Source organism: Rhinopithecus bieti, unplaced genomic scaffold, assembly GCF_001698545.2.
Source record: "Rhinopithecus bieti isolate Rb0 unplaced genomic scaffold, ASM169854v2 scaffold_48474, whole genome shotgun sequence".
In the NCBI taxonomy this organism is placed as follows: domain Eukaryota; kingdom Metazoa; phylum Chordata; class Mammalia; order Primates; family Cercopithecidae; genus Rhinopithecus; species Rhinopithecus bieti.
In genome coordinates, this window is record NW_016819100.1 from 48,403 (window position 1) to 66,909 (window position 18,507).

Here is an 18,507-nt window from a genome sequence, read left to right on the forward strand (position 1 = left end):
AGGCACCCACCCAGCTTGCACTTCCACATGGCCAGGGGCTTTTCCCCTCTTGCAGGCATTGTTCTGTCTGCCCCAGGCCCTACAGCCGTGCAGCCCTAGTTGTCGGTGGCTTTACACTCTCCTCTCATCCATCTTCTCTTGGGCAGCGACTCCACCTTCATGACCAACACACTTTTCTCCCAGAGTAGACTTCTTTCAGAATCCTCATTTCTCCTATCTGCTCTCCTCATTTCCTTGCTCTGGATCTGAAATAAGCCTGGGGTGGACTTTGAATTCATCCTCTTCTTGCAATGTTAGTTCTTACTGCTTTCACTAGATCATCTGTATGCCCACCGTGTCCTGAGTGAACTGCAAAGATATCTGCAACTTACTTTGAATGCAAAAAAAAAAAAAAAAAAAATTGGTTTGGATTGGAGGCAAACGGGGTGTAGTGACTGACATGTGATAAAGCAAAGACAAAAGAGTTAACTTTGCTATTTAGATCCTTGGGTGTATATAAGCTCATTTAAAAATTTCTTTGGATACACTTGACGTATACATTTTTTAATAATAAAAATTTTGAGTGATATGTGATATTTATTAAAATATCCAGGCCTTACATCATAAATATAAAAGGAGAAATCATATGGCATGATTGATTTAAGATAATATTTTGGCAAATATATTTTCAGACTATGTATACATACAAAAGTATGGATAATTACTTGGTACACAAAGAAAACAACGTCAATGCTACATTGTAATATACATTGTTCAAATGCACATATCATGGGCTCTTTGGTAGAACTGGTAGAATTTTTTTTTTTTTTTTGAGACAGAATCTCGCTCTGTCGCTTGGGCTGGAGTGCAGTGGCCGGATCTCAGTTCACTGCAAGCTCCGCCTCCCGGGTTTACGCCATTCTCCTGCCTCAGCCTCCCGAGTAGCTGGGACTACAGGCGCCCGCCACCTCGCCCGGCTAGTGTTTTGTATTTTTTAGTAGAGACGGGGTTTCACCATGTTAGCCAGGATGGTCTCGATCTCCTGACCTCGTGATCCGCCCGTCTCGGCCTCCCAAAGTGCTGGGATTACAGGCTTGAGCCACCGCGCCTGGCCGAACTGGTAGAATTCTTATTCACAGTCTATTTTTACACCATGCCTTGAGAGTCAGGAGCTCCATTAACATCAGGGAAGGCTTTTGGACGTGAAGGTCAGTGCCTCACAAATTCCCAGGCACTATTTTTCTGTTGCCTTATGTTATGGACTGAATGTTTATGTTTCCCATAAATTCATACGTTGAGATCCTGACCCCCATGTCTTTAGAAGAGATCCCCCAAAATATATATTCTTTCAAGCCATTAGTAGGTGGGGCTTTCAGGAGATGATCAAGTCATGGGGGTGGAGTGCTCATGAATGACATTAGTCCCCTTATAAAAGGGACCTTAGAGAACTCCCTTGGCATGTTTGCCATGTGAGGACACAGCCAGAGATTGGTTGTCTATGAATCAAGGAACAGGCGCTCCCCAGTTGGCACATTGATCTTGTACTTCCCAGCCTGCAGAGCTGTGAGACAGAAACATCTGTTCTTTACCCAGTCTATGGTATTTTGTTATAGCAGCCAAATTGCTAAGAAACCCTCTAACCTCTTAGTGCCCTTATAGACTAAACAGCTTCTATCATGACCTTCACAACAATTAGTCAAATACACCAGCATTTGGTCAATAACTGCCAACTTCCCTAATTTTTGCCTCTATTTTCAATTTATGACCAACCACAGAAAGCAAAATATGAATCTCCGACCAATCACATAGAAATTCATGCTTCTAGTTAGCCAGCTTACAGCATCCCTAGGCCAGCAACCTGCAATCAGGTCATAACTTTTTCTACCATAAATCTCTCAGATTTTCCTGCCTACCTCTGAATCTCTGACAAATGCGACTGATGGTGGCTGACTTCCTTTCTATAGCAAGCTCTGTGTAAACACCCTTTGCTTATTCTCATTTGGATTGTCTTGGCTTCCACAGTTTTTCTGGAGGTTCCAACAAGGCATGGTCTATGTTGCCCATTGCCAAGGACCTCAGCCGTCAACCAGGTGCAGTATCCACAAAGGCTCCTCATGCCTGGTGGCAAGTCAGCACCTGGACTGAACTCTCTTCTCTTTGCAGTCAGCTCTTCGACTTTTTATTCTCAGGTTGGCCCTTGGTTTTGGTATTGGTTCTCATCTGCTTAGCCTCCTTTGTAGAATCAGGACTTTCTTTTGATTTCTTTTGTAGTCTTTCGTATTACTGTTTTTTGTCATGCAATCTAAAGGTGTTGTCACAAAAGAAGCTGCATAAGAGCAGAGGCCCAGAAGCCTGTTTTTCAAGATAGCCTCACAGTACATTAAGTTTGAGGTTCTCACTGGACCTCTTTCCATTCGTACAAACTTTGCTGTAGGTCACCCCTAAAACCGAATGAAGTTCTTCTCTCTTGATTTTTGGTTCTTGTTGTTCTGCAAACTTGGCAGTGATCCAGACAGAAACATCACAGTTTCCACTTGGGGCAGAGTAGTGACTGTGACTTTAGGTTTACTTTATCCTTGTTAGGTGGCAATCCATACTGCTCACTGAATAACTCTCTATTGTAGTTTTGAGGCTCAAATAATGTAGCCACTGAAAAGCTGAAGAAATGCCTAGGGCGAGATCAGGGGAAGTTGCATGGAGCTTCCATGCCTTCCCTGGACAGTCCACCTTCCAAGAAGTTCCATGTGTTCAGCTATCCAGAAGCTCCCAGGTACAGTTTCAAAGACAGGAAAATAATGGCTTGTTGTTCCCTCTTTGATCAGGTCAAGCTTTGTATCTTTTTCCTCAGGTGTATGCGATGAGTAATGAAGAAGCTTTTCACTGAAACCTGCCCTACCTTCTATATACATATCGACCCTGTAAGACGAAAATAACCAAACTGCTAAGTGCCTTCTGCCTTAGATTTTATGGTTTAAACACTTGAGACAATGGAGCGTTAGGTGATAGCAAAGTAATTCAGCTCCACTGGGTGCCTTTTAAATGCCAGTCATTAGGCTATGATTTTTATAGATATATTTACATTTATTTCTCAGAACACTCTACTGTGGTAGATCTATATCTAAAATGTTTGTAATACACGTGACCAAATACAGGTACAAGAAACATCGGTGACCTGTCCAGCGTCACGGTCATGAGAAATTAGTGGAATCACTGCGAGTAACTACTGATGCTACAAATAAGGTTTGCTCAGTCTGCTGTGGTTTGTTCTATACATAAGTTAAGCATGATTCATATGGCTGAAGACCTGCAATTTGACAGCCTCCCCAGCACAGCCATCTCGAACGTGTCCGTTTTCCTCTCCTCATACTACACATCCCAGGCTCGTTTTTGTGCCCAATATTAGAAGTTCTTAAAATAGAAAAAATTAAAATAAATAAATGAAAACTAGGAAATAAGATATGTCTAAAACTATATTATTTCAAGGAAATTTAAAAAAAGTTCTCTCAATTATTTTCCACAAAATATTGTTCCATTACCTTCTCCACATGATGTTGGCCAATCCTAGTCATGACTGTGTTTCAAGACCTCACTTAATATTCCCATGGTAACATGAGAAAATTGTTTACATGGTAAAATTGGTAAACATGGTAAAATTATTCATATAAAGCCAGTGCATACTATAAGATATCTTCTTTCTTCTCATTTCAAACTGTGTTTCCTACAAAACTTTTATTTGTTTGTTTGTTTGATTAGTTGGTTGGTTTTTTTTTTTTTTTTTTTGAGACAGAGTCTTGCTCTGTCACCAGGTCGGAGTGCAGTGGGACGATCTCGGTTCACTGCAACCTCTGCTTCCTGGGTTCAAGTGATTCTCCTGCCTCAGCCTCCCAAGTAGTGAGGACCATAGGTGCACGCCACCACGCCCAGCTAATTTTTGTATTTTTAGTAGAGACTGGGTTTCACCATGATGGCCAGGATGGTCTTGATCTCTTGACCTCGTGATCCATGTGCCTCGACCTCCCAAAGTGCTGGGATTACAGGCATGAGCCACTGTGCCTGGCCTTGTATTTTATTTTTCTTTGAGACAGAGTCTTGCTCTGTCACCCAAGCTGGAGTGCAGTGGTACGATCTTGGCTCACTGCAACCTCTGCCTCCCAGATTCAAGCGGTTCTCCTGCCTCAGCCTCCCAAGTAGCTGGCATTACAGACACCTGCCACTACGCCTGGCTAATTTTTGTATTTTGAGTAGAGATGCTGTTTCCCCATGTTGACCAGGCTGGTCTTGAACTCCCGACCTCAGGTGATCTGCCTACCTCGGCCTCCCAAAGTGCTGGGATTACAACGTGTGCCCCTGTACCTGGCGAATACTTTTAAATAACAGCTTTATTGACATGTATTCACATACCATAATTGCTACCCCTTTATAGACTATTATTCAGTAATTTTTAGTACATTTACAGAATTCTGCAAATACTGTCACTGTCTAATTCCAGAACATTTTTATCACCTGGGAAGGCAGTAGCACATGTTTTGGCAGCCATTCCCCATTGTCCCCTTTCTCCAGCCCCTGTCAACAACTGGTTTCCTTTCTGGACTCAAATGGTCGGGATGGTTCATACAGAAGAATTCATGTCACATGTGGCCTTTGGTGTCTGGTTTCTTTTACAGCACATGTTTTCAAGGCTTACCAACGTTGGAGCATGCATCAGTACTTCATCTCTTTTCATAGCCCAAGAATATTCCATTATCTCCTATAGCACATCTTGTTCCTCCATTCTTCCATGGGTGGACATTTGGGTTGTTTGCACCTTTTGCATATGATGAATAATTCTCCTATGAACATTTCCGTGCATGGATTAGTGAGGATGTGTTTTCCTTTCTCCTGGATGTAGACCTGGTAGTAGAATGCTAGCTCATTGGTAACTCTACATCGGACTTTTCAAGGAACTGCCAACAAGGGCGGAGACCCCTCCTCCCAGCTTTGCTGATGCAAAATCAGTCTGGCTGCTTAGGTCTGTATCAAATGCTTCAGTTTAGGTAAGTCTAGTATCTTGGGCACCAGCCTCTCTAACCTTAGTCAAGTTGACCAGTTCATATAACTGACTGGAAACTTAGGTTCCTGGTCATTATTCTTGGAATTACTGGAACCTGAGATTCAGCTCTTTTGCAGCCTTCTCTCCCCAGTCCTTCATCTACAGACTCTCAAACATTCTATGCCTTGTCCTAAGCTGTTCTTTGGAGTCCAGCCTCTGAAGGCCTGAGCACCTGAAATCATGATTCCCCATCCTCCTGAGTTCACGGTTCATCAGTGTGTGGAAACCTCTATAAGGGTGCTGGATCCGTGAACTGCGTCCTCTTCTAGAATCACCCTCACCTGAACCCTCCCCATGTTCACTGTTTCCTCACCTCCATGGAACTCTGCAATACTGGACCCAGCATACACACCCAAGGCCCAGCCTGCTGGTAGTCATGATGCTCCTTCCACGGTCCCACCCACTCATGGAAGGACTTAAATCGCTCCTGTGTTCTCTGTTGATGGAAGAACAGAAAATATACTATGTGGGGCTCTCTCCTTTGTGTTTTTTGATAGATGCTGTATTTGCTGGCAATGTAGTTGAGAATGGCTCTGGTCTGCACCAGCTTCATCCCGTCAATCTCAACCATTGGCACTTGTTGGAAAAATATATTCCCATCTTTACTAAATAGGAAAAAAAAAAAGGCAGAGTGAAATTTCTATGAATCCCACCCTTTCAGGATGAAAGAGTGGTTGTGGAAATGACTAATGTATAAAATGAAAAATAATTATTGCCTGGTAACTGTTTAAATGAAATAGGAATTTGTTTTAGCTTCTGGAAGTGCTTTTCTTATCAAGCTTTCTTTCACTTTTAACCTGTTATTTCATTTATGTTTTTATTCCCAATTCAGCTACAGAATAGGTCCCTTGTATTGTCTGTGTTGATTTATCTTCATGATATCTTAGGAAGAAGTTGCGAGAGACTGAAACAGGGCCACCAGTCAGATGCCACTTAACACGGAAATTTCTCAGAGTAAGTCTGATGCTGTTGAAGACATTAAATACAATTCTGAGAGAAGTTTCTACGTAGGCCCTTTGTGTGCTCTTCAATACTCCCATTAGACAGTGTGTGCAGGGCAGGCTCTGTGTTTCTTACCACATGGCTGCTACCCTGGCTCATGTCCCTCCTCACCCTCTGACCCAGACTTCCAACCAATTCAACACTGTTTCGTTATCTAAGCATACAACATTGCAAAGATATCACTTTGTCAAACTTATAAGGGAAACACATTCAGAGTGGACCTATTTCAACTCCTTTTGTCTAAAACATGTCCTTGCATGTCCTTGGATGAGATGGGCTGTATGTGATCCTGAGATGATGACCACAGTTCACTCATGGTGCCAAAAGCAGGAAAGCAAGAAAAGGGATCCTCAGGGTGCTGGAGATGGCTCTGCAGCAAATACAAATAGAAGTCTGGCCCTTTTTAGCCTGGAAAGCATTGCCAGACCTGCTCTAGGAGCCTATCCTTTCCATTTTACGATTTTCTCCCTCTCCACCATCACCAGCTACACCCCTACACACGTAAGCATTCCCAGCTCTTCAAATCTCCCTGTGTACCTTCTACTAGATACCCTCCTCAGAGGCACTTAGAGACTTGATCTTACTATTTCTTAACTTTTCCAAATCTTATGCAGATTCCAGAAATTTCTCTTCAAACTGTAAGCAGAAACAGTAAATGGGCTCTTGTCAATTCATTCCATAGCACTGTAGACTTTTAACCTTGAATGGCTTCTGTCCAGTACATAATTGGGAAAATATAAGATTTCTGAGCTTGGTAGAGCACACAGAGGAGGCTGGTGGTGGCCATTTTGAAATCCACACTAGATCATCAAGAAAAGAGTATGGATCACAGCACATAGTCGCTCAATCTTCTAGTTCACTTTACTTCCACCTTGATCACTCCCATGTCCCTGATTAGGTCATGATTTTAGAGGGGATGTCACTGGAGTTAAAGGAACATGCAGTTCTTCTAATTATGGTGTTGTCATATCTTAGGAAAGCATGTGTCTCTGAGTGAGATCAGACCACAGCCTTTGTGTCCCCAGCATGGGTATGCCATGGGCCAATGGCCACCCAAGATTCTGCCACCAAGGGCCCTCTGCTGTAATTTACATTAGCTCAGTTTGTAGGAGCCCTGCTAAGGGTGAAATAGGTCATAGCTGTTGCATAGTTATAACTCTTGCTATTACAATTTCCCCTCCTGGAGTATATGGGACACAAAAGAATAGAATTCTTAATTTTAGGAAGGAATTAAAGTCCCCGCAGTAACATTATTTTTAATGAAAATCTCTGGCCTGTGACATGGCTGTGTGGGTTTAATATCACTGTTGTCATGTCCTCGCTTCTTGACTTTGGACACATTGTTGAGTCTGTCTGTATCTTAGTATCCTAACCTATGAAGTGGGTATACTTATGGTACCTGTGTTATAGGTTGGTATGAAGATTAAATTACAAAGTCATGCAAAGCACTCAGAAGAGTAGCAAGTGTATAATAAGTGCTCATTAAATATACACTATTAGGATTCTGAGAGATGGCTGCTCTTTCATATCATCCTTAAAAAAATTAAATCAATCTAATATTGATGAAAATAGACTGTACTATTGATCTAGATCCAGTGATTTAAACTTTGAAATAAATCACACCTTGTCCTGAGAGCAGTCACGTTGGTTGGAATGGCAGCCAGCAATAAGGCTGTCTCAATCTGATCAGAAGCTCTGAGTGGATGCAGGTATTTAATACAAATATGAAAACCAGTTATTGCATAACAATACAGTTGACTTAATGGGCAGAATCTATAAAAATAAAAGTCAAAGTAGACACTTATCAAGATTTCCTGTATTTCACTGTTGATATGATCTGGTACCAATCTTGACTCTGCCTCAAAATAGCTGTGTGATCTGGGAATCATCACTTAACATCTTTAAGCCTTAAACAGAATATTGTAATGTTTTCAAAATGCAAGATACAGGGCCTGACCCACATACATCAAGAAATAAATGGTAGTGGTGTTTGCAGTGGTTACTTACAGTTTAATGGAGTTCTTTATGGTGAAAGGTCAGGAATGTGGGGGTTTCTAGCTTGCTCCATGGAACAGAGTTTGTTGTGGATCTATGATCACACAGGACCAGGATCTAGAGATCATGGGGGGTGTGTGCCAGCGATTAATAAAGCGTCCAGTTCAGGAAAAATCTAAGGAACGGTGGGTGGTCCTGCCAGGAGGGTGGCCGAGGTGGGGTGGGATTGGCAAGTGGGATGTGCTTGTGAGGCTGAGGACTGGGCTGTGATCATCAGCCTTAGGGCACTGAGACCCCAGAAGCCCGAGCAAGGGCTGCAGTCAGCCCTGCCCCCGCCTTCAAGTCAGGCTGGATGGAGACCGGGGAGCCTGGGTTCCTCCCAGCCTTGCCCCTCCCTCCCTCCTACTGAACTCTTCCTACCCGGGCTCTGAACACATCCCAGAGCTGCAGAGCTGATGTCTGGGTGACAGTGAAACAGGGTATTCATTTGTACAAAGAAAACAACCTGGAATGGCAGTGTTTGGATTTCTTGGTGCTTATTTCTTCATAGGATTGAGAAAGGGTGAGGCTAAAATCCCAGGCCCTCGTGAAGCAATGGAGAAAGTGCCGTCCCGAGGTTCAGGTCCACACAGCGCTGTAAGGCTGAAGCGACGCGCTAGAAGTTCCCTTCACAGGATGTCACCTTGCCTGAAACCCTCCTTTTCAGCTGCCACCTGAGGGACAAGATCTCCTGAGTTTGTCCATGACTTGCCTCCGAGGAAAACCCTCAGGCAGTTACTGAGGGACTCTGGTCTGGACTGGGAAGTGTTTTTCTCAGTGACACATCTAGAGGGCAGCGCTTAGTGGAGTCCCACAGACACCTCCCAGCATTTCCTGCTCAAACCCTGGAAGGATGACTTGGTAACACTGGGGAATGCTTGGTAGTTCTCCTGGAAGCTCTTGATATTAATCACCTGTTTACTTGTCTCCATTCTTATAGATGTGTAGGCTACTCGAGAGCAGGAACTGAGTCTGTCTTGTTCACTGTCTACCCTCAGAACTTCACACAGCACCTGGCACTTAGTAGGTGCACAATAAAATAATCGTTGAATTAATATACTCAGTCTGTAACGGGTTATTTGTTATAATCCACTGTCTTCCACCTCTCATGTGTGGTATGCATTTTAACTTTACGTTGACTTTCTGATATACATTTTATCCCCTTCTTATATAAACTTCTAACATATAAAATAACACAAAAGTATCACTACCTTCCTTGTATTCCTATTATAGAATCAGTAACTACAAATGTTAGTGAAAAGAGTCAAACTCTGTAAAGTATCTGAAGATTTATTCTGAGCCAAATATGAGTGTCCAGTGCCTGTTGGGTCAGCCTGAACTCCTTCTGATTGCAGGTCCAGAGCTTTTCCACTCCACCCTGTAACCTGGCTCTGCTTCTGTCTGAGAAATTGTTTCATATTTTCCCATTCAGATTCCATTAACCAACTAAAGATTGGAAGGGAAGGGTGAGAGGGGGACATCTGAATCTCGACTTCCTTTCTGTTAGCAACTTTTCAGGAGCCTGATTGGAGAAAATAATAATAATAAACATGTTTCTTTCTCTGCTTTGACAACCTAAAAACTTGAGTGAGTTGAGGACTAGTATAACTGTATTTTCCTCAACTAGGAAATGGGCTTGTTTTGAAAGGAATACAAATGGTGAAATTCCAGTAGTAATTTACTCTTGGTCCCTGGGTGGTCCTGGGTGGTCCTAATTACTGTTTCTTGTCAGAGAGAAGGGAGACTGAGATAAACCACAACTCCTGCCATTATGAGGTTCATAGACTCAGTAGGCTCTTTAAATTCTGAGCTCAAGTTTCTCCTTTCAAAATAGGGAGAATTATATCTATTTTTGAGGGCTGTTGAGAAAGTTAAATGAGATATTGTATATAAAATTTATAATAGGAACTGAATAATGAGAGTGACCTCCTGCCCCACTTCTTGGGATGTGGATGAGTCTCTCTGAACACACTGGGTAGCGCATGAATCTCCTCTCTCTCTTTTAACTCTTTATCTCTTAACCCATCAAGCTCTGATAAAATAAGATTTTATGTATATCTAGATTTCTTTTGAATAAGGCATATCATAGGTCTGTTTTTTTAAAGCTCCTGTACAGAGGTTAATAATAGGCACTGATCCAGTCAACCTGGGTTAACAAAGTTTTCAGTGAAGGTTCAGGGAGGCCTGACCCGTCATTAACACAGCCTTGCTTAACTCCTACACTGCAGCAGACCCCTGGTTCCCAGGTTTTTTTATAACCTGGAAAAAGAGATGTTTTATAACCCGGAAAAAGGCTCCCGTACCCTGCACCTGGTGGGCCTCTTTCCTCAGGCCAGGCCCAGCTCCCACCCACTCCCTGCTCTGAGCACTGTGAACCTATCCTGCTCCCAGACCTACTTTGAATAAACTCGAGCCCCACTGCTTCTCTCTCCAGCTATTCATAGCTCTTGGGCAGGGTCTCACTCTCAATACTAGATGAAAATGTTTGCTCCTCTACAGCATCCTGTTCCTTACCTGAAAATGCAGACATTTTGCTAATCTTTCTTCTATTACTTGTTTTCAGCATATTTTCTTCTTTTAAAAAGTTTCATTCAAACTGCCTAACATTCACTGAGCTGTTTCAGTGTCTCAAGCAATGATGATGCCTTATAGCAAAAAAAAAAAAAATGGGTTGGATTTGGTCTCTGCCCTAAAGTGGTTTAGATCTAGTCAGAATAACAGGCTTCTGGCCAACTGACAGAACAGAATGTGCTTAGCAGTGATTTCACTTTAAAGGATTCCTAGCATTTTCAACCCAGAGATCATGATTCTGTTAACCAAGCAAATCAGAGAAAGGGGAGAAGGCTGCCAGGCTGAGAAAACTGAGGACTCTTGCCCTTCTGCCCAGTTGGGCTCCATCTTTCCAGGGTAGCATCTCAATCTGCAGGTTCAGTAGATTATGTACCTCCCAAATGTCTGCCTTCCTACCTTTCAAATTAGTATCAATCCTCATTCTTGCACAAACATTGCCTTGCAACATGCATTTCTTGTAATTTCAGTATCTTCTCACATGGGTGTTGTATTAGTCCGTTCTCATGCTGCTATAGGGACCTAACTGAGACTGGTAATCAATAAAGAGAAGAGGTTTAATCAGCTCATGGTTCTGCAGGCTGTACAGGCTTCTGCTTCTGGGGAGGCTTCAGGAAAGTGACTATCATGGCAGAAGGTGAAGGGGAAACAAGCGCATCTTCACATGGCTGACAGGAGAGAGACAATGAGGGGTGGCTGCTACCTGCTTTCAAACAACCAGATCTCATGAGAATGCTATCACAAGACAACACTAGGGGAATGGTGCTAAACCATCGAAAACCACCCTCGTTATACAATCAGCTCCCACCAGGCCTCACCTCCAACACTGGGGATCCTAAATCAACATGAGATTTGGGTAGGGACATAGAGTTAAACAATATCATTCCACCCCTGGCCCCTAACATTTCAAAACACAATCGTGCCCAGTAGTCTCCCAAAGTCTTAACTCATTTCAGCATTAACTCAAAAGTCTGAGTCCAAAGTCTCATCTGAGACTAGGTAAGTCCCTCCTGCCTATAAGCCTGTAAAATCAAGAACAAGTTAATTACTCGCAAGATACTATAGGAATACAGGCATTGGGTAAACTCTCTCCTTTCAAAAGTGAGAAGTCAGTCAAAACAAAAGGGCTGCCGGCCTCATACAAGTCCGAAACCCAGCAGGGAAGTCATTACATCTTAAAGCTTCACAATAATCCTCTTCAACTTGTTTGACTCTGTCTCACATCTAGGCCATACTGATGTAAGGGGTGGGCTCCCTAGGCCTTGGGCAACTCTGCACCAGTGGCTCTGCAGGGTACATTTCCCAGGCTGCTTTCCCTGGCTGGTGCTGAGCACCTGCAGCTTTTCCAGATGCATTGCGCAGGCTGTTGATGGATCTACCATTCTGGGGTCTGGGGTACAATGGCCTTCTTCTCATAGTTCCACTAGGCAGTGCCGCAATGGAGGCTCTGTGTGGGGGCTCCAACTTTTCCCTTCCCCACTGTCCTAGTAGAAGTTCTACATGAGGGCTCCACTCCTGCAGCAGGCATCTGCCTGGACATCCAGGTGTTTTCTTAAATCCTTGAAATCTAGGCAAAGGCTCCCAAGCCTCAACTCTTGCTCTCTGTGCACGTGCAGGCTTAACACACATGGAAGCTGCCAAGGCTTCTTACAGCTTGCATCCTCTGAAGCAGTGGCCTGAGATGTATCTGGGGCCCTTTATAATCATGGTTGGAACTGGAGCAGCTGGGACACAGGATGCCATGTCTCAAGGCTGCACAGAGCAGCAGGGCACTGGGTTTGGTTCACAAAACCATTTTCCTCTCCTAGGCCTCTAGGCTGTGATGGGAGGGGCTGTCACAAAGCCCTGGACATGCCCTGGAGACATTTTCCCCATTGTCTTTGCTGTTAACATTTGGCTACTTTTGCAAATTTCCAAACTTTTGCAAAAGGAGCAGTATGTTAATAACTAAGAGTTTTGCAAATTTCTGCTGCTGGCTTGATTTCATCCCCTGAAAATGGAATTTTCTTTTCTACCACATGATCAGGAGGCAAATTTTCCAAACTTTTACGCTCTGCTTCCTTTTTAAATATGTTTCAATTTCAGATTGATTCATTCAGATTCAATGACAGATTTCAGATCATGTTTTTGTGAACACATATGAACATATGTTGTTAGAAACAGCCAGGCTAAATGTTGAATGCTTTGCAGCTTAGAAATGTCTTCTACCAGATACCCTAAATCATCTCTCAAGTTCAAAGTCTCACAGATCTCTAGAGCAGAGGCACAAAGCCACCAGTTTCTTTGCTAAAGCATCGCAAGAGAGACTTTCACTCCCATTCCCAAAAAGTTTCTCATCTCCATCTGAGCCCTCAGCCTGGACTTCACTGTCGATCTCACTATCAGCATTTTGGTCACAACCATTCAACAAGTTTCTAGGAAGTTCCAAACTTACCCTCATTTTCCTGCCTTCTTCTGAGCCCTCCAAAGTGTTCCAGCCTCTGCCCCTTACCCAATTTTAAAGCTGCTTCCACATTTTCAGGTATCTTCATAGCAATGTCCCAATTTTCTGGTAGCAATTTCTTGTATCAGTCCATTCTCACACTGCTATAAAGACATACCTGAAATTGTGTAATTGATAAAGCAAAGAGGTTTAATCAGCTTACAGTTCTGCAGGCTGTACAGGCTTCTGCTTCTGGGGAGGCCTTAGGAAACTTACAATCATGGTGGAAAGTGAAGAAGAAGCAAGCACACGGCTGGCAGGAGAGAGAGAGTGAACGGGAAGGTTCACTTTCAAACAACCAGATCTCATGAGTACTCTATCAGGAGATAACACGAAGGGGATGCTACTAAATCCTTAGATAATACCGCATGGTCAAATCACCTCCCACCAGGTCCCACCTCCAACACTGGGGATGACAATTCAACATGAGATTTGGGTGGGGACACAGAGCCAAACTATATCAAGTGTCATATTTTTTTTCCTGTGTCTTATTTTATAGCCTGGACAGGTCTCACATCCAGATCCAAAAGGAGGATATCACTGAAGCTCCTAATCTTTCTTTTATATTTTTCCCCAATATTAAACATTTATTCCAGGACATTGTTGACTTATATTCTAATGGCACCATACACATTAGCTGGATTCTTTTAGGTGCATTTTAAAAACTAGTTATAAAGGCTGGGTATGGTCCCTCACACCTGTAATCCCAGCACTTTGGGAGACAGCGGTGGGAGGATCACTTGAGCCAGGAGCTTGAGTGCAGCATGAGCAACATAGAGAGACCATGTCTCTACAAAAATAACAAATTAGTCAGGTGTAATGGCGCGCACCTGTGGTCCCAGCTACCCAGTAGACTGAGCTGGGAGGACTGATTGAGCCCAGGAGGTTGTGATTGCAGCGAGCCGTGATTGTGCCACTGCCCTCCAGCCTGGGCCATGGAGCAAGACCCTATCTCTAAAACAAAGCAAAACAAAGCGAGTTAAATGCTGCAGTAATTATGTAGTTATTCTGTCAGGAATTCTGAATTTTAACACTTGAGAAGTCATGTAGTCTACAGATTCCAAACCAGAAAATATTTTCTCCCATAGCACAGAGGACATTCAGCAATATCTGGAGTGATTTTTGGTTGTCACATCAGGACAGAAGGTGCTGGGTAGGGCTTCAGCATNATTTACATGGAAAAATTCTAGCAAATACAAAAGTAGAGGGAATAATATAACAAGTTTGAAGGTACCCATGACCTGGATTCATCAATTTCCAGCAACATTTATTCATCTATACCAGGTAGTGGATTAAGTTATGTTGGCTCCCAAGAAAGAGAGGTCCATGTCCAAATCCTTGGGTCCTATAAATGTGACCTTATTTGGAAAAAGGCTCTTTGCAGATGAAGTTAAGGAACTTGAGATGAACTCATCCTGGAATATCCAGATAGGCCCTAAATCCAATGACAGGTGTCCCTGCAACATAGAGAACAGAAGACACAGACATGCAGAGGGTGAGGTGCTGGAAGCCCCAGGCAGAAAGTAGAGTGATGTGGCCATGATCCATGAAAGTCCAGAAATGCCAAGAGCTCCCAGAAACTGTAGGAGGCAGGGAAGGATTGTTGCCTAGAGCTTCCAGGGGAATGTGGCCCTACTCACACCCTGACTTCAGACTTCTGACCTTCAGAATTGTAAGAAAATGCGTTTCTGTTGTTTCAAGCCACCCAGTTTGTAGGAATCTGTGACAGGAGCCACAAGAAAATGATGCAAACTCCCACATACTCCCTCCACTACCATGGGATTCTTTTCAAGCAAATCCCAGACAGCATATCATTTCATCTGTAAATACTAGTATTCATCTCTAGAAAGGAAGAACTTCTTTTCTAAACACAATTACACTGTGATTATGTTGCATATAATTTTATCATATTAAAATTCTATAATTCTCTAATTTCATCAAAGCTTCAGCATTCTAGTTCACGTAAGTGTCCCATAAAAATTTCTTAGCAGTTCATTTATTTTGGTCAGCATCCAAGCAAGATCCTAACAAAACATTTGAGGGTTATGAGCCAATTTTTTTTTTTTTTTAGAAATTAATGAATGAATAGAGACAGGTAGAGTCTGTGGCGGTTTGTGTGTTCTCAAAGCCCAGTCTCATATACCTGGGTTCTGGAGGTGCATAGAGCTGTGCATGGGTCTGTGCAGATGTCACTGTCCGTTGGTGAAGAAGTACTGGGGACTCAGCAGGCCAAGCCCCACACCATGAGCTCACAGTACAGGGGAGCAGACACAGGGGCCCTCAGGTGTTATTAGAGGCTCCCTGGGGCTCTGTGGAGGGCAGAGGACAGCCCAGCACTCCTGGGAAGCAATGAGGTGGTGTTAAGTGTGTCCACTGGGAAGAAGCTTGCCAGGCAGGGCTAGCAGCTGCACCCAGGCAGGAAGGCAAGAGGCCCCACCATGCTCAGAGGGTTGATTGGGCTGGAGATCAAGAAGTGAGGACAGATGTGAGGATGCATTCTGTATGCTGTCAGGACTCACTGAAGAATTCTGTGATTTTTTTTCCGATTTGCATTTTAGAACAACCACTCTGGTTGTAAATAGAGCAGAGACTAGAGCAAAGTGGAGCTGCAGGTAGGAAGCCTGTGTGTCTGTCTGCTCCCTCAGCCACATCTGCCAACTGTGGGGAAGCTCACTCTAACAGGAGGGTAGCTCAAATTGCAGAAGCCCAGGTGTCCTGAGAGAGATTCACATTATAGGACCAGTATGTGGGCGGAGCTACAAAGCACTCCTAATCGAAGCATTCTGGTACAGTGCCACACCAGGGAAAAATGATTTTGCATATACTTATTTGTATGTAATCCACACTTACCATCTGTATCTTGACAGCCCAGGCCTGAGTGGCACTGAGGGAACTGAGGGAAGGCTCATTCTTGGGGCCCCACAGAGCCTTAAGGAGCAGAGTGAGGATGAGCCAGGAGCACATACACTGTAAGGGACAACAAGGTGGCCTGAGAGCAGAGGGTGGGTCTGTTTGCTCTTCAATGTTTCCTCACCTCCTAGAAAACTGAGGAATCCACAGCAGACAATCATTATTTTGCAAATGCATAAGAAAGAACGCTTTTATCAGAAATAAAATGACTGTCCAGGAAAAGAAGAAAATGGCTTTATGCCATTACCCAGAATGGTAACTCTTCTCCTGTGCATACCTGAAAATGTCGGAAGCGCATTTCTACATTGACATTTTAATAGATTGTATGAGAAATTGTTTGTTATATATTGGAATATATATATATTCCAATTCTTGGAAAAGTCAAACAAACCACATAATCTATAGTTTCCTTTTTTACTGAATTTTTAATTCCAAGGAAGTGGTAGGTTAGGAGGAGAAAGGAAATCTGAATTCACATCAGATCCTAATGAAAGCAAATCAATTTTAACTAAGTGGGCGAATAGGAGTTGTATTATTTAATTAGCATGTAATTGGAAAGAGTTCATTAGCTTCACAATAGGCACAATCAACACTTAGGTAAAGCACTTTATTGTTGCAAAACTTTAGAATATTGGTTTTGTATGTTCTTGGCCTCCATGGCTGCTTTACTAAAACTTGAAAATCTTCCTTGCTTCTTCTAAAGATTTCTGATCCATGGGAGGCTTCCTGGGGCTGCCAGGCTGCAGAAACTTCTTCACCGTGGGCAGGTTGCTGATTCTGGTTTTCAGGGCCTGTAATTCATAAAGCACAGCCTGAGAGTGAAGCCAAGGACTGACACCACCATTAACACGACCCAGGGAATCTGAGCCCCTCCTGCCAAAGACCAAGCGAGTCCCCTGCATCAGCACTAGCATGGAGGCAGAAACAGACACCCAGTAAGAAATGAAGATCAGAACAAGAACATGTAGCTCACTTTATTTTCCCCAAAGATGTCTTTAAGTTTTAATCAGTTCAGTCATCCCTATCTTTCTCCTTAAGTATTAATCCTGTAGATTAGTGACTCTCATATTATACAAGACAAAAATAATGTGCCTGTGGGATATCAACACAGATCAGTCTCTAAGCAGAAGTAAAAATATGGGGAAATTAGTTGGGAAAGGGAATAGCTATAGAAAATATAAAGACAAACCATGGGACCACCTTTTCTCTGTGAGAGATACAGCGTGGGGGGCAGAGTGCTGGAGAGCTGTGCAGGGAGCACCAAAATGTCTGACAGCAGGAGCTGGAGCCCAGGGAGGAAACCAGATGGAAAGGGCCCTGCTCAGAGCGAATCAGTGAGGGACGACAAGTGCACGTGTGGGATAAAGGACATCACAGAGAATTCAGAAACAGAAACCACATTGAAATAGAGGGATGGGGAGGATGCTGGGCCCTGGGTTCTTTCCAGAATAAAAGTCAAAATACTCTTTGTGGGGTAGCATGCACCACAAATTTCCTTTCCATAAGAAAAGTGTTTTCATTCCTCAACATTGGACTCTGGAAGCTCATTTTGGAGACCTTGGGGCACTGAAGGCCTGGAGAAGGCTGGGGTCAAAACTTGGACAGTCCCAGGGCCCAGATACAAGATCCCAAGATGGGAGATGTGGGGCTGCCTCTCTGGGCTGTGAAATGGGTCACCTTCAGCAGAGGGAAGCTGGAGATAAGGCTGGAGTCAAGCTCTTCCACGTAGTAGAGAAGTTCCACCAGGTGAATGTCAGCCCGGCTCAGCTTGTTGCCAACAAGGTAATCTTGTCCATGGCTCTTTAAGACCTGGAGAATTGGAGGAATCAGATCAGGAACACATGCCCACCCAGGGTGGGACCCCTGCTTCTTTCAGAGCCTCTCCACCCTGACTTTCCCCATCCCTGTTGCCTTACTGCATAGGTGCAGAAATCCAGAGCTTTCTCTACATTATTTGAATGAATGAGAAAGTAAGAAGTGTAACTCTGCTCACTCCTCAGTTGGAGCTCAGTCCTCCCATTTTCTCTCTCATCTACATCACTGTGGAATCTATACCTACCACACACCCCAGGGGCTTGCTTGCCGTTCCACATGGGGCCGCAGGGGCCATAGGCACCGCCGCCACCATGTTCTGTCTGCCCCAGGCCGCTACAGTGTGGATGCACGTCACATTGCAGGACAAATGGCTCTAACTTCGCTCCCCCCTCACACTCCAACGCGTCCCTTGGACCAGCGGCAACTCCACCTTCATGACAACACTCTTTCCCCAGAAGGAGACGATTTCAGAGTCCTCATTTCTCCTTGTCTGCTCTCCTTATTCCCTGCTCTGTCTCCCTGAGATCTGTAGTAAACCTGGGTGAACCTGAATTCATCATCTTTCTTACAGCATTGACTCTCACTCCTGACTGGCACTATGTTATAATCTGCAAGCTGAAGCATTTAG

General features: G+C 43.7%; 1 protein-coding gene across 2 annotated transcripts in view; it reads right to left on the reverse strand.

Annotated features, from left to right (window-relative positions):
* LOC108519316 (glutathione S-transferase A1) overlaps nucleotides 1-18,507 on the reverse strand; it is a 41,642-nt gene that overhangs the window by 12,981 nt on the left and 10,154 nt on the right. Inside the window, exons 6-7 of one of the 2 annotated variants that reach the window (XM_017858238.1) lie at nucleotides 17,742-17,873; nucleotides 16,470-16,855 (exon numbers count right to left, since the gene is read on the reverse strand). In XM_017858238.1, the coding sequence (XP_017713727.1) occupies nucleotides 16,733-16,855; nucleotides 17,742-17,873 (255 nt within the window). In that variant the 3' untranslated portion in view covers nucleotides 16,470-16,732. Of the gene's footprint in view, nucleotides 1-16,469; nucleotides 16,856-17,741; nucleotides 17,874-18,507 lie in introns of those variants that run through there. The other variant, XM_017858239.1, reaches the window with a different exon arrangement.